General features: G+C 42.7%; 1 protein-coding gene across 5 annotated transcripts in view; it reads right to left on the bottom strand.

The window, feature by feature from the left end:
* The window catches only part of msi (RNA-binding protein musashi), a 132,079-nt gene that overhangs the window by 48,943 nt on the left and 66,006 nt on the right, over positions 1 to 17,130 (bottom strand). The window contains exon 1 of one of the 5 annotated variants that reach the window (XM_069128535.1): positions 9,896 to 10,671. The exons of 3 other annotated variants lie outside the window; for them this stretch is intronic. In XM_069128535.1, coding sequence (XP_068984636.1) covers positions 9,896 to 9,927 — 32 coding nt within the window. In that variant the 5' untranslated portion in view covers positions 9,928 to 10,671. Of the gene's footprint in view, positions 1 to 9,895; positions 10,672 to 17,130 lie in introns of those variants that run through there. One more of the 5 variants, XM_069128536.1, reaches the window with a different exon arrangement.

Raw genomic sequence — 17,130 nt, 5'->3', positions numbered from 1 at the left:
ACCGAACATTACATGGTAAACGTAGTTCACCAAAGAAGCTAAGGTACATGGTACGCGTTACCTCATCGAGTTACCAACAGATGTGCAGATGTTGTAACAAAATATATTTATAGAAGTCACATTTTTTGGCGGTAACGCGTGCGTTAAGTAGTTAGATCGGTGTAGTCGATTATAAATCCTGTCTTATTGATTTTTCAAGTACGAGCGTACCTACACGCTAAAATAAGATTGACGTCGTCCATTTATACATTCCTACACTCCATCTATTTATACGTTACAGGAGTTTATGGATAGAACGAAATTCTTTACCTTGCACCCTCGTATGTTATTCTTAACGTTCATTAGCTACACCGCCAGCGATAGTCATCGAATTTGATTTGATATTTCATCAGGCCGATAACCATCTGACGTTTATTAGATTCCGCCGCCAATTCTGCCGAAATTTATGCCGACGGCTTTAATAACGCCTGAGCGAGTGCACGATGAATTTAAATTGAACGCAGCAATGTACCACGGCGCCGCCGTGAAACGTGTATTTCGAAAATGGCGCGCGTTCGCAGGCTTTCGTAAGCGACCACGTAAAAAGAATTTACCGTCGCGCGCGCAGTTACTCGTATCGTTATCTCTAAAACATCGACACTTTTTACTGCGACATGCACGGATAGATTTCAACTAGAACTTTTTCCACCTGCAACGCATCAATGATTTCTTTGTGAACGGAAATGGTATCGACCGCAATTCTGTTTCAGATACTTTCATTTCCCAGAAAGTAAGAACTGGCAGATCATTTTCTTACGTTCCGAAAAACCACGATGAAAAATATTAAGAAAGATACCGCAGAAAATTATCGATATTTTTACGCATCCTACTAGGAAAATAATTCAACGATACGTGAATGAGAACGAACGGAAAGGAAAACAGAATATAAAAGTCCTACCCAGCATTCCAAGCTCGTAATTTATGAACGTTGATAATTGAATTTCGTAGCATCGAGTACAGAGAGAACGGTTGTTACGAAATTTTCTTCCAATTATGAAACTGGTGAGTCGATAGCGTTCGAGCGAACGTAACGGAAGGATTCGACAGTAAAATGTTTCCTCGTTCGTTCGGCTTTGTTAGCGTGCACCACGGCCCACGGATTCTAAGCCAGCTATAAAGAAAATCTCGGACGAAGGGGAACGCCGACAGATATTACCAGCGCCAGGCTAAAAAATTTGCGATCCCACTATGGTCTTACATATGCGACGAAAGTGAAAGAGACGGCGCTGTTTCCGTATTCGGTAATTATAGAGACTTGATGGCCGTAAGAAAATCAAGATAGTACGATAAATTGTAGAAAATAAGATTAACAATGGGAATTTGCACGAACTTTATTTTTATAAATAATGAGACGAGTTTCATTACGTTTAATCGGGGCAACTAAAATTAATGAAACTAGATGTCGATCACTTGGCCCCGATTTATAAACGACAAAAATTCGCATGCCCTATTTTTATGATCGCGTTAACGGAGGTGGATTTATAAATGCGTTTGTGTTTGAAAAAGAGTAAATTAATTTCGACGCTAGACGGAACAAAGTAGAGAGATGGTATATAAATTTACACATCAACTCTGGCTGTCTCAACTTTGGATACGGGAGCCCGCTTAACCTGAAAGAACGGCGAGTTTTCCCGACGAAATTTGATTTACGACAAATGGGTTTGTGTTGGAGCACCAACCACGGATAACTTGACCTACGGAACCAATGCACATACGAGAGAACAAGTTTTTCACTTGATCTATATACCGTCGAATTTACCCACGCCATTCATTTCGGGTATTTTTTTTATTCTGTTCGTTTATTCACAAAGTTACTTCAATCTCCACCGTTTTACAATTCATGATTTAGTACTAAGCACGTATACAATTTTCGATCTAACGAACACCCGTTTATTGTTGCAGAAAAGTCTGAACTCGTAACGATCGTTAATTCTACAATATTGTATTAAACCAATTACCATCGAGCCGCATTTACGAAGACCGAAACAAAATAACCAGAGACTGCCTCGTAGTAATTAAGAAAACTACTTTTCAGATAAGACTCGACCCTAACCTTTTTAAACGCGCCATCATAAGCCGTGCTCTTATCTTAAGATTGCATTATTAATTTGTCTGGCCAGTCTTCATTAACCAGGCACAGGAACTTTAACTCGAGCAAAGACTACAAAGCCTCGATCGTTCGATCTCCGACGGAATTCCATTACGTAGAATCAATTAGACGGTAGGAGCTCGAAGTTGCGTTTTTTAAGTGCTGCTCGATGTCACGTTTCATCGTCGAAGTCGTATGAATCGATCGCTTGAGCCGCATTTTTCGTTTTCGGAGAAAGCATTTCTCGAAACGGTGTTCCAAGCGATGTGTTGCATCTTGCATTCAGCTCCGGTTTTCGATGCTCGATTGCATGTAGCAGTAATGCAAATGTATCGTGACACAGTTAAACAGGGAAAAAAAGGAAAAAGAGCGGATAAAGGGAGGAAGGAGGGAGAAAGAAAAAGAAAGGAAATTCTAAAAAGCATTACTTTGTGCTTTCGAGGGACGTTCATCGAAATCCATCAGGCACACGATTTTCATCGCATGAGTACCGGGGCTTGCAACGACGCGAGTCGAAAACGCAACTCGCTCGCCTTTTTTCGATGGCTTTCAAGTATCAAACGCCAACGCTTTTCGAGAGACGAAGAGCGATCGTGATTCGCGAACGAGATGAAAGAACCAAAGAAGGAAAGAAAATACCGACGAGTCAGTCGAGCAACGAAGTTCTTCAGAGAGACTGGCGGACACGAATGTAATGATCTTACTCCTTTCGAGCATGAGTCTAATATATCAATTCAGACCTCTTAACGAGTAATTGTTTCAGATCGAAAGAAATCTGGTTTTGAGGTATACGAGTTACTGCGCACGAAACTGCAGGAAGACCCAGATCGTATGTATGTATAACACTGTACGAAGGTGAAACGAATCTAGTAAGTCGATGCTCGAAAAGCATTTCGATCGAGTCACGTTACCGAGCTACGTTACGTAAGTCATTGTCGTCGTAACGATTTAAATCGATACATCTGATCCTACTAAACCACGATATTCAAGGTTGCATGTTCAATTCGATTACAAGAAACGTGCTATGTAAACGAAAATTCCTCGATTGCTTCACGAATAATCGCTGATACGTACTTGGGAATTTTAAAGTCGTTCTTTCGACAGCACGAAATACTTTCTTGGCTACTGAAAGAAAGCTAAAATTTACCGTAACTTCCGACCTAAACCAGAGTGAATCCACGCCTTCGGTAAAGTCACTGCCAATGAGACCGTGAAGCGATTTCGGCGATGCCAAAAAACACTACGACAAAATCGTTAATGGACCATCGAAGTATGGAGTGTACAATTCTGGTTACTTGTCGCGGACCGCGTGTTAATTTAGGCCGTAAAATTAGTGATCGTCCAAGGCTGCTTTATTTCTGACTCGAAGTCTGGCGCGAAAGCAACATCTTACGGACGCGTACGCAGACACAGAGAAACAAAAAGCTCTTTTCCCTTGTACGACTTTCGTCGAGATTTTTCTCGCGTGTGTTGGAAAATTGCGTGCAACGTGAATTTTTAACGAAAACTTTTGGACGAACTTGTAGCTACAAACGTATATCCACCGGTTACACAGAAATAACGTTTTTCCGGATGAGCGACTCGCACAAACGGAAACCTACGCTATTGTAACGAATAAATCTTTGGAGCGCGATCCCGGTGCTCGATTCGGTTCAGTTCGATTATCGAGCAGAAGTCGAACCGAAAGCGCGCTAGTTCGCCAATAAAAGAGAAAAGTGAACCGTCTCGGTCCAACGAGCGAACGGCGACGAGTGCGTGTTCCGTCTACCATAATTTGCTTTCGACATTCTTGATCTTTATCTCGGCCGTGGGTACGTAGTGGAAATTTAATTTCTACGGAGAATTTTATTTCTTTGGAGAATTGAAACGCTAAACAGCGAACAATCGAAGAGTTTGCGGCGATAAGGTGGCAGTTCCGATATTCAAACTGCGTTTATTGAAAGGTGCAGAAAGTTATAGGTTTCGTATGAAGATGGTATATAAAAAATATAAGGAATGCATTCTTATCGTGTTAATGTAACTTAATCCAACATAGGTTCTCCAATTTTGCGGATGTAAAGCGTAAAACATATTTTATGGAGGCTCTCATATCTTTCAATATGCTGTGAAGATCTTTTATCTGCTTCTTCGGAGAACCTGTCTAACTTCCACTTTATTAGAGTGAACGTGTATGTATAGGCTTGGACGTGTTGAGTGAAAGCGGACATTTCGTGAAAAATCGATTGTAAGTGAGCTCTGTACGAGGACGAAAGAGAAAGAGATTCGATCTACGAGGTGTGGCACTAAATCGAACTTTAAATTGTATCTGCTTTGTTTCCTTGTTTCTATTCAACATTACGGACGCAGCGTTTATATCCGTAATAGTATCCTCTATTCTCGTCAAAGCTGCGAATTTTACTTTTCCATGGGGGAACATTAATTTCTGGAATAATACCTACGATCTACTCCTACGTATCAGACATTTATATCCGTCGCCTACGAACACCGCCGAAGAAGGTCAGATTTGTATGACATTTCGCCTACTTTGAACAGTACTTTAATTAAAGTTGCGCAAATTAACGATATTTAATATCGCGATTTAATAAAACGAAAATAATTTAATCACGGACAGAACTAGCCGCGAATGGCTCTAATTGAATACCTCTCGTTCGCGGGATCAATAAATCGGGCGATAAAATTTCTCGAGCGAACTGACGACGATTTATTTCCTCTCGATTGGTCGAATGGTGGATGCACCCGGTATATATCGCGAAGGGAAGTTCTCGGAGTCGAGTCGAGCTCACTCGTAGAGGTTGTAGATCAGATGAGAATTACGAACAGAGGGAAAGAGACACAGAAGGGGTAGGAGAAAAGGAACAGGAGAGAAGGAAGGAAGAAGGGAACACAGAGGAGAGGGCGGAAGAAAGAGGGAAGCCAAAGGAGAAAGAGAAGCCCGATAGTGCCACCACGTGCATCGACCGAGGTCTTTGTCTCTGGATACCACCGGTGGTTGGCCGATTCCTCTCTCTTTGCTAGGCTACTTTTTTAGGCACACGAAGTCCCGGTTCCACGACTAACTAGCTCTATATCTTGCGTATCGAACGTTGTTCTCATCAAGATATCGGATATAGGAAACCAAAAAATATTCCATGCCAGGATTGATCGCCGAAACCACGAAGGATCTTCAACCCGCTGTGTTATCGCGTATTCTTTCAATCAAACCGAAATCAATCGATGTTTCTAAAAGTCAGATACACATTGTTTTTTCATTCAGCAAGTGTATATCGATTTCGATTTGACTCTAATATATAGAGTTTCAGACAGCTGGCGCCAAACTTCGGTATATATTACGTATCAAAACTAGCAAGAAAGTTTCAATAGATATGTGTCCATTTACTCGTTTCGAAATTACAAGACTTTTTCATCGATCAAATATCGACTGTCTCTGCTTACAGCGTTGACGACAGATTACAATTACAGCTCACAACGTTCGATATGACTTCTATTCGTTCAAATGCACGTTTCGGCTTCCTTATAGAATCATTATTTCAATACCACAACTTTCTGAAAGAGTCCGTACAAACAGTCTAAATAAGAATCTCTAGAGGCACAAAGCGAGATCGATGGACGGTGCGCAAAAGATTGAAAGAGCCAAGTACTCGGAGACACGAGCCGACGGTGTCTTTTAAAGACCGAGAGAAGCAAAGAAAAATTTCCCGATATTTATCGGGGCCGGTGTGGGAGTCACAACAGAAGTGAACAGCAGTGACATCGAAAGCACCTCGAGCGCGATACTCCAGCGAGGCAAATAATCGAGCAGTCGCGGCGATGGCCAGACCCGGTTTAAAAGCATCTGACGATGTCAGTGACGGACATTTATTGACACAACATTCGCGGATCGTAGCCAGCCGCGCTGGTTATCGACTGCACAAGTGCACAATGACGGACATCCACTGGTCGAAGAAAACACGTGACTCGATCCCTCTCATCGTTCCTCTCTGTTTCGTCCCGAAGCTTCCATCTGGCTGCGCCGCGCAGCCCGGACCCGCTCTTCTCTTTCTCCGTTCTAGCAAAACCAATTGCGTGTTTCGTGCTTCTCGGTAACCGGCCGACCTATCGTCCAAACTAATTACAAGCCACGCTTTCCATCGAGAAACAAACGACGGCTCGCTGGCTCTCCGTCTGCGTTTATCATGGGCTTTCTGCCAGAGAATCGCGTCCGGGAATTGCGTGGCAAGAGAAATGAAAGTGAAAAACCGTGCAGAGACTATTTAAGTTCGATTTCTGATACCTTCCAAACTTCGCACATATCTACACCTGCTTCCATGTATAGCATCCTTTTCTATCTTCTTCAAAATTTTAAAAGTATCTCTTGCCTTAGTACTTATACTTTTAGGAGAATTTGATTGATTTATCAACTAATCTTAAAAGAGTTACTTTAAAGAGTAATTAAGATTTGCGCTTAATAATTTTCCTCCAGTTTGATCATAAAGCGATCAAAATTTTTGCTCAAGTTCGATTCCTTCAGTCGTATCCAGAAAAATTCGGATATGCGAAAATATCTGCATTTCAATAGTTTCAATTCCTCCCTCCCCAATAACATTAAACCGATTCTTGTGCAAGAATTTATTGGCTTACCATTTGTAACAACTAATGATTATATATTTTCCTACAGCCACAAGCGAGCGGGCAGCGCGTTAATTAATTACGAGATATTCACGGTTCGAATTCCGTCACAAAAATGTTGACATTCCAGAGGATCGGCGATTCGATGCACGACGATTTGTCGAATGAACGTTACAAATACTCGACGAATGCGATACGTCGGGGTTGCAGTTCCTAATAAAGCCTCACTGAGTAGCTTTTGCGTCACTTCGATAATTTGACTACGCATTTGCCTTTTACCCTTACCCTTTTGCACGAGTCACGAATAATGCGATAATTTACATTGTTTGATGCGATATTGTTCGCGTTCATTCGAGTCTTTGCGTTAGCATCAGAGAAATTCCAATAATTAATATTTGCACATGCAGCATCAGATACGCAAGTAGATACCACTTTTTTCATGGTACCACTGTTTATGACTCATTGAAACAATAGGAGAGAACAGTCAGGCTTACGTTTCAATTAAAACTTTAGCCATGTATGTCAGTAACCGCGTTTCCTCCTGCCGTAAACTAAAAAGTTTCGTTTTCTACCGTTCTACTCCACCAAGGATGATTCTTGAACGCATATCTTTTGAAAATTATACTTCTATAAAGCCAATTATACTTCTCAAATTGCAAAGAGAAAGAGAGCGAAAGACTGGACAATCCATAAAACAAAATTTATCTTTATAAGACCGTAACCGAATAAACGTGAACTGTTTTAGTTGCTAGTGAGAGAATACAAATAGAGTGACATAGTTGGCTCTTTAGTCCAGCGTGATGCAACGTATACATCATTTGAATCACGTACAATATATATACAAGGATATGTGCATATGTACCCGTCTCGTATGATAGGGGCGATACAGCGAGGTCATAAAATTGATCAGAAATTAAAGTTTACATGTTTGAGAAGCAAAACAAGTACATATGTAATTGCAGACGTTTTGAGAGATATGAGGACCTCGAGCCTCGTTCAAAGCCAAACGATGATAGCTCGGAAGAACCAGTTCTTCAATGACACATTGTTGCGCTACTAACAATGATGGAAATTAATTATGGAAAATTGACACAGGTGTCTGCATGCATGCGGGCCACGTACAACAATACGTACGGCTAGATCAATGAGTATCGTCACTTAACGCGTTAATTTACGACCTCGCTTGATTTTTCTCGCCTTGCTCGCGCAAATGCAGCTGTTCATCTCGTTTTCCTTCCACGACCTCGTAAGAATATCTTTCGTATTATGTACTTACGTACTAACAATTATCCTGAGCTTTTGTAGCATCAACAACAAAAGAGAGGAATTTAAAGACTGTCATTGTCGTTGGCATTTTCAGAAATCTCGAGAAGGCGATACCTTCAAAGTAATTTAAGGAAACCAGAACAAATTCGTTCATACTTGTATCGCGTCCAAACATACGACACGACAGTTTGTACCAAGGTTTAATTATGGAACATAGCTAAATACAGCCAAAAATGCAATTATTCATGCTTTTCCGATAAAAGTATTAAAAACGGTAATACTACGTGACGTACACAGATTTATGTAATCCTATATACCGTCGACGTCAATGCGCTAGGAAGTACCAATAAACATTTTTACGAAGCTTCTGTATAGTAACAAAAAGCTGACAAATTTTATTGCCGCGTAGTTGTCGATGGCAAATCAGTGATTATTCGATGCAGGCAATTTTATTGCGAAACGTAACGAGAGCTTAATTACCAATTATCCATTCCGATTGGCGAAATTCGCTTGGAAAGTTGTCGCGGACCTCGCTTTCGATTACCGTCGAGGCGATGTCAATACACAAATACACAGTCGGTTGCTTTTTCATCGTCATGACGACCGGGTTAAAGAAAATCGGAATCACAACCACCTAACCTAACTGCAAGCATAACGGCCCTCGGTGTCACGCTACTTCCTGCACCCTTTCCCTGCTTTCTGTTTTCTTCCCCTCGCGAGCCGCGTCGAATTGGCGTGTTGCGTTGCCAGGACGACCAAGGAGCCTCTTGATTAAACGAAACGCAATTTACAAGATCCGAATCGTGATTCAATGGAACCTTCAACGTTTCTTACATCTCTCCCTTGCGTCGTTTACCATCAGGCTGTTTGTCTTTTTCTCTCTTTCTCCTGCTGTCCGTCGAGCGAAAAGACAGTATGGCGGAACGATTTCCGATGTCGTCGTTCGACACGTGAGCTTTTTTGTCAACTTTCGAATCGGTCTGAACGCAGCTATTCTCGTTTGCACACGATTGATTTCTCTGAAACCAGCCAACAAGGGCTCAGCCACGATCCTTGTAGGTATACACGCGCGTATCTACACGTTTGCACGCCGTACATACATCGGGGCTGAAAGAGCGAGCGAGTAAGGCAAGAGGGGAAAGAGAGACAGGGATGGAAGCTACGGGAGGGCGAAAGTGCGACGGAGAAAGGGAGAAGGAGCAAAGGGGGAAAGGACAAAGCGTCGACGCGCTCGAAGTTCGGGCGTACCTCCTATCCCGTAGAAACGTGCATACATCTCTCTTTCTCTTTCTGTTTCTCTGTCCAGCGTTTTCCGTCTCTTGTTTGCACACAGACGACCGCACGTCCTATCTCTTTCCCATTCGTGAAATACATACATACGTGCAACATCGAGCGCACACATACACCCGCGCACATCGCGATGCCAGTTGCGCACGTTTTTGTTTCCTCTGGCCGGTTTTCTACGCGAAATAAAGCATGGGCACAAGATCAAATACGCAGACAGCGTGTACGTACGTGAAGCTCATTATCAAGCGATTCGAAGCGAGCATGACAGACGAGCACGACGAAAACAAACAGTCCAGAATGAAAGGGTTAACGCAAGGACAGGAGAAAGAACACGAACATAAACATGAACATGAACATGAACATCAAAATGAACATGAACAGGAATGCGAACACCAGGACACGAGATGGTTGAAGCGTGTGAGATGCAGCAGGACGAGACGCGTATTCGCTGCCAGAGAAAAAGCAGGTCTTTCGTACGGTGAACATACAAGCGCGCGCGCACACATACACACGCATGCATGTGACATACAAAAAGAAAACGGACAGGGAATTGCCGTCGAACGACTTGAACCGCAAGGAAAAACGAAGGACTAGTGGTCGTTTGCTTACCCTACTGCCGGGAATGTCGTATAGGGAAACATCGTTGGACGCGGTCGCTTCCAGGATCCTTGTCGTCGTTCGGTTCTCAACCGGTAGACTCTTCTCGGTGTACCTTCTCTTTTACCTTCTCCTCGCACTATGCCTCGACGTCACAGGTTAAACGAACCACACACAACCACTCGATACGATATATAGACGCACAAGTTCAAGGTCGTGACGATACGAATATAACCAAACGACGAGGATGTCGCGTCGGTGGGCCACGATGACGCGCGACCGTGCGTTACGGGCTGCCTTTCTCGGTACCTAAATCACAGTACCGCCAAAACGCAGCAACTGGACCGGCTAATATTCGCGAATTAGAACCGCACACACCGGCCAACTCGAACAAGCCGACTCTTCGAGACAAAGGGTCTCTCTGTTACGCCGGTATTCGAACAGGCTGTCGCTGACTTTTGCCTGCGCATACGAAGTAACTGAAAGAAAGGAACGGCGAGTCGTGATGACAGGAACGACGAGCCGCGCGAGTCGAGGACCGGCTTTCGACGCGGTAACAGCACCCACGATTGATAAGACGCGAGTCACCGCGAGAACCGGAAAACACGAGAAACGCACGCCGGCCACTCTCTTTCTCCCTCTCCCTCTCACGGTCGGCTTTCTTCTTTCCTTCTTTCTCTCTCGACCCCCCTTTCTTCTTTCCACGACAGTTTTGTAGGTTAGTCCAAACGACCGGCTAGACGATAACGGCGTCGCTGCGCGTCTCTCCAGTCCTCGCACTTCACAGTGTGGCAGCTGTGCGCTCGCCTCTTCGACCTATTGGTGGGGGAAACCCGTGGCAGGCAGAGAGGGGATAGGCGAAGGGATCTCTAGCACGGAGAACCGACCGCACGGGCCGTCGACGAGCACAACGGGGAAGGGGGAATTGGCCGAACCAAGGGATACACCGCGAAGTAGGGGTAGGTTAGGTTGGGACACCTGGAGGGAGAAGCGAGCGCACCCCTATGCGAACGTGGCCGTGGCGCGTACTACGAAACAGGCGCACGCACACAGACAGAATGCCTGTTCGCAATTCCTCTGCCCTTCGCTAAAAGACTCCACGCCTCGTGCTGTTCCGCGGCGGCCGGGAGTCCAGTCTTTGCAGTGGTGCTCACTAAATGCTTCTCAACTTCCACTAAACGGTTGCTTTTACCAACGAATATCGGTTTTCGAATCGTACGCGGTTTTCAAGTTACTCGACTGCTGCAAGAAAATTTCAACTATTCGCGGTTCGCTGACAAGATTCGTCGAGGAGAGTAATCCATTCATCGATAATTTAAACGCGAGGGGATAAATAAACGATCGCTTTTACTTTTACTGTTAACAACGCTGACATCTACCGAAGAGTTAGCTTTGCTTAAGACTGCATGATTTGTATTCATTCCGATTGATTTGCTATATATTTGATAAATATAAACTGATATTTATTATCGGAAAGAGCACAAAAACTTAAGGGAAATCTTGTAAGCAACTATCTATACGGTATAATTTAGTTGCACCTTTTCCCACAGTAAAAATCAACCACTGACTTTTTCAATAAACCCAACAGGTGCTCAATGGGAATTGAGTCAGGCGATTGGGATAGCCATTCAAGGACCTCAGACCCCTCGATGGACAACCAGAATTTCGTTACTTTTGTCGTGTGCTTCGAAACACGATATTATTCTATTCTATTTATTTCCTTTTTCTATATTCAACATAATTTCCATGTTTTTAATCCTCCTCATAACTGCAAAGGAACGAGGAATCAAAGTAAGTATCTACTAATTAATACAATTCACTATTTAGAAAGTTCGATAGGGAAACTTCGAAATATGCATAAGTAAGAATTGTTGCTTGCGATCATTAGACATAGCAACGACAATGTGCGCATTCTAAATTTATCTAAAAAAAAAGATAAACGCGCATTTGCTAGAAGCTAGAAGTATGTAAACGAACTGGCGAGTCAGTCACTGTACGTAGAGAGAACTGTGTTTCTCTTGATTCTGAGCCCTGTTACGAGGGCCACTTCATCCGCCGAGAGCCCTCGTGTTCGTGCAACGAATCACATTGCCGGAGACGGAAAGGATTAAGGATTCTAATTGATGACACACTTTGCCTCTCGACGGCTTGTTCGTATGTGCCACGCGTTTCCTTTCTCCTAGGAAGCTCGCCAATCGTTGATCGTATTACCAACGTTATATTGGGCGCTTTTACTATCAAAACGAATCGAGCGAAACTGCAGATTTAGAAAAAACAACTGTACGATAAAAAGGTTCCATTTTAAATATATAAAATGCACTCTTAGTGTTACGTCGGGCGACACTCTACCTAGACCAGGCCACACACCGCAGGCAAGGTGGGAACCAGATGGCCGCTCATCCTTACTGCGTACACTCAATAGTCTTAAGGACCCATCGTAAATTTCAGGAATTTGTTACCTAACGTCCTTCAGACCGAACAAATATCGTTTTCCTAAATCGCTTTCTAAAGATTATTGTCTACTACGGCTTGACACAGAAAAATTATTTTTTCTCACGCATGACACTTCACACTAGCAACTTTCTATCGAGGGCGGCTAAGACCCTTCCTAGTTCACCAACCTTCGTTTATCCAATCAGAACCGATGTATACTGCCCTCATTTTCCTGACCAAAAATGTCATGAACAAATCTGATGGTCCCGTGCGCTCGACACACCCATCGCCAGCTTTCCTCCGACACAGCATCGGCACTGTAAATCACTTATTCTTCAACGTTAGAATAGTCAACATGTCAGTACCAGGTTAGTTTTTTCCCTTATTGCTACGTCAACTATAACAAAAACTCTAAGAGCCTTGCTTGATTACCAACGAATATTGCGCCAGTGCATCGCATCTCTATACGCCAAATCATTGTCTACGACGTATATCATAAGCAACGGTGTAACTTAAGTGTTAAAAATATATAGTTTATAACCCTATTAATCGCAGTGTTATACCCTCTCAACCACCCCTATTATCTTAACGGAAATCAGGCGATCGATCAACTCGTGCTGTCGATTATTATAATCGTAACGGGAATTTACGACTCCCGTTGACGTGTTTCTTCGCGATTGCGTCTCCCCGCGATTGGTCGAAAATACACTTAGGTTTAAGTTACAGTTACAGTACATACAGTTAAGCGAATCAAGCGAATCAGGCGAAGCTGGTGAATGAAGTTTAAAAGGGATCAACCTTTTAATGAAATTTGCTTCGTTAATGTGGAAAATGTGATTTAGATTTTTGGAGACAGTTCACGTACAAGTTGTCAATGGAAGCAGAGAAATTCGATGACATGCATTTTGATACTATTCAAAACGTGTTCGAATCTGTACCTTTGTGGAATACCGAGTTCATATTCGGGTAAAATTCCCACTGTTGTATCGCCGGGTCTTAAGCCAATAACTCCCACTATTCGCACGCTCATTTTCTCGGAAGACGCAGCACAATACACTTTTCCGGAAGAACTGTCGGTGCGTTTCCACGAATCGTGAGGGAAGCGAAGAGGGAAGAAACGATTGAGAATGTTAACGCGTGGGCGTTGTTTAACACGTGCACGTTGACACAAAGAGAGGTGGGCTCGCTGAGCTTGACGTGGGGAAATCGGCATCAGACCAGACGGCAATCTCACGAGCCAACGTCGTACGACTTATGCAACTGAATAACGCGCACGTTTCACTAGTGAGTATAAAACCAGCTAAGAGTAAAAGCTATATATAGTAAAAAGTACCGTTCGGTCGAATAAACAATCAACACAAAGTTTGAAGCGAAGACCTGGAAAAGTAATACCTGAATACGTTTCTTGGATAGTTCGACTGTACGCTTTTCCCACTGTTATATACTTTTATTACCTGCTCCAACCTTTTTTCGCACACACACACACATATATATATATATATATATATATATATATATATATATATATATACACAATATATATACCCAGAACGGTATACCCAACTTGTCACTGTAATTGCCGTTGCATTTTTCCCAGGCCTTCAACCCAATCCCCTGTAGCGTACATTCGCTCGGTCGCCGCCACTTTGCTTGAGAATTGTACGGTGGAATGTCAAGAGGGCAGGTCAGGATCTGGGACTAGCTGGCCGGCCTCCAAATCGCTGGCCAGATTCTGGACGTGCGTGCCTCGACACAAGGTAAATGTGCCGACGTTATTTGACGGCTGTACGTCGCATCGAGACACAAAACAAAAAGACAGTCAGTGAATCTTATCGTGAGGCGGCTCTGCCACGTACGATGATTCACACGTGTCTCCCCTTTATTCTTTATTTTTGTATCGAGCCAAGGAAGGCGATGGCGTTCGAGTGTTCGCCATCGAATATGAAAACAGCGGCAAGTTCGACCTTCGTTCCCGTCCCTTTCGCTTAAAAATATAAGTATATCTAGGTTATTTCGAAAGTTGCTGAATGAAGATCGAACAAGGGTATTGTTCCCATTGTAGGTATTTTTCATTCGATTCGATACTCGGCACGCGTATCAGCCCTGGCTGGATATTACGAATATCAATATGATTCGAATAACACGGATACGGGTTCTAACCAAGCAATATCTAAATGGCGCAAGTACACAGCGCCGTGACTTTAATCTCGCGAAGTAGATACCATTTCCGTACAAACGACGAAACACGCTTACTTCCGGCCGTGTAATTACTTAAAGAATCGTTTTGCGCATGATGTTTTATGCAGCGATACTTCGAACAACTTCTCCGACAACTTGTTTTATCCGATGGTATTAGCGATGATTAATGCTCGTCGAAACTCTCGAGCAGCTCTCTTTCAAAGATGGTAAGAATACGTGTATATAAGAAATGTATCCTGTAAAAAGTGGAAAGTTCCTGTAAAGAGTAGAAGAGTGTTGTAATACGCAGGTATATCGACAGAGCGATAGAGTGATGTCTATTGAACGCAAGAATATTTTTTTATTTATCAGTTAGAATCGCCGAAAAGGATATAAAACGTGGCACGGCAAATGAGTTCGATGTTCGATGCGAAGCAAACGATTTCTAGCTGGTTCGGCCCAGACAAAACGCAGGAAGTACTCTCGGACTTCCTCGTCCGGTAACACGAAGCTTTGCGAGGGAGGGAAGACAGCTGGGGTGAGAACAGTCGTAGTGCTTCTGGCGTCGTCGGTTGAAACCTATCCTCACGCTTCGGTTCGTTCCCGTGACTTCGACCGAGACATCGCGGACGTGCGATTTTATTACGTAAATTGAATTTGCGCGATACGACGCAGCACGTCGACGATCCTCCTTCGGGAGATAACATCGCGGATCTACCTAATGAAGTATGTTGTAATTGTATCTATCCAACGGATACCCCGAGGACGTTAAAAGCTCCGAATCGCGGTACTCGTTCGCAACGATCCTCTTCGGGAATATTCCGATTTTCATGAATACGCGATAAGGAACTCGATGATCGATTTTTAACTAATCAAGGAAGATTAATTACGCTAATCGTAAGATGATTAGTACGACACCAAGTCTCGTTGCCGTGAATTCTTAAAAAGCTACAATCTACTTGATACACAGAATGTTAGAAAACAAGTTAAAAAACAGAAATACATTACATCTAAATTGTCTAATTTGGCACAAACTAATGTCAATCCACTAATCTTCCATGTATCTTTATCACCTTGAATCTAATCGAATGCCACGACGAATAAATTATTCAATCTTACTAATTAACTCGCGACGTTAATTGATGGTCACGTAGATACTTAATACACGGCATGTGTCAAGCAAACCGTGAATATTGTAATTTAAAATCGCGATACATCGAGATCGCGACGATGCTCGCCGCTCCGGATAATTAACGTTGGTCTTTATTTCTTTATTATATTTCTATCGCCTTCACGAACACGTACTTTTTCCTTTTTAACGTGTGTTCGATACTACTAATCGGCATATCATGCGAAAAACAGCTCGTATCTCATCCGTACGTAACAACCTTGGATATATGATAAATATGTTAAAAGATTCAGTGAAGAAAAACTGAAATCCATTAAAAAGAAAATTCTGCAATCTCATTTCAACTATTTTATGTCAAAGAAAATCAAGAAAATTCTACTACTTGTTACATTCTATCCATGTAATTTTTATTTGCAAAGATCGTGGCAAGTTTGTACATAAGCGTTTAAATGGCCGAACGTTTGGACAATAAATATATACATGGTTAAACCTGCACGAGAAGAAAAAAAGTTGTTGGCACGAATGTTGCAGACCGTTTCTTCGGTCGAATGGCTAGGAACGATTAACCGAGAGGCTTTGCTTGAATTCTAAGCGGAGCTCGGACACGACCCGATTAAATATCGCGGAAATTGAATCTATAAATTTGTCGTTGCCATAAATTTCGTAACTTGCCGCGCGTAAACTGGCTAGCTCCAACGGCGTTTCCATCTCGTCCCTGGTGAAGCCGAAACATTGTCCGAGAGAAAAGTAAGCAACGAATCTGCTGCAAGAGAAAAAAAGGACGCGAGAAAGTATATGATCCGAACGGAAGTAATACTTTCGTTTTAATAGTGAAAATTGACAAGCTCAGGTACTTCAGAGTGATGCCGAGGAAAAGAGGGCAAAGAAGTTGTAGATCATAAGAGTACATATTTCGCTAACCCGATTTTCTAAGTATGGAAACTAGCCATGATTCGCGTGAAACGTGTTATTCATCCAAGAAACACGATGCGGGATTACATTGTTCTATGTAAACCCTGAGACTACAGGGTCCCATAAAGGGAGAATATCGTATTTCATCTCGTACAAGTTTCAAGCGACATTTCCTCGTGACGAACTATGGAATATATTTTCTTCCCTATGCCTCGTTGAATGGGGAAAATGAAATCGTGCGCTACACGAAATTTTTGAAAGAATGTCTCACGTGACTAATTTAAGACTGCACATGATACTATGTACTTGTAGTCATACGAGTACCATTCTTATTTTAATAAGAATACGAGTTTATGGAGCAAAAATCTGGAGATCTCCGTATCCTCTTAGTTTAGGCATATCTACTATATATGTACATAACGAAGATTATCGCAACGGAATTATCGTTTCCTTAATTCCAAAAAAGTTCAATTTTCCGTGAACCTATGTCTGGCAGTTTATTCCAGAAATCGGCAACAATAACAATAACAGTCGTGGGAACTTTCCGTGCTTCCACTTCAGGTTACAACTTGATCCCGTATAGTGCGGTATCGTT

This window comes from Bombus flavifrons, chromosome 15 (assembly GCF_040668555.2).
Source record: "Bombus flavifrons isolate JBK064 chromosome 15, iyBomFlav1_principal, whole genome shotgun sequence".
NCBI lineage: Eukaryota > Metazoa > Arthropoda > Insecta > Hymenoptera > Apidae > Bombus > Bombus flavifrons.
Note: the sequence above shows the minus strand (reverse complement) of the source record. Positions and strands in the feature narration are given on the sequence as shown.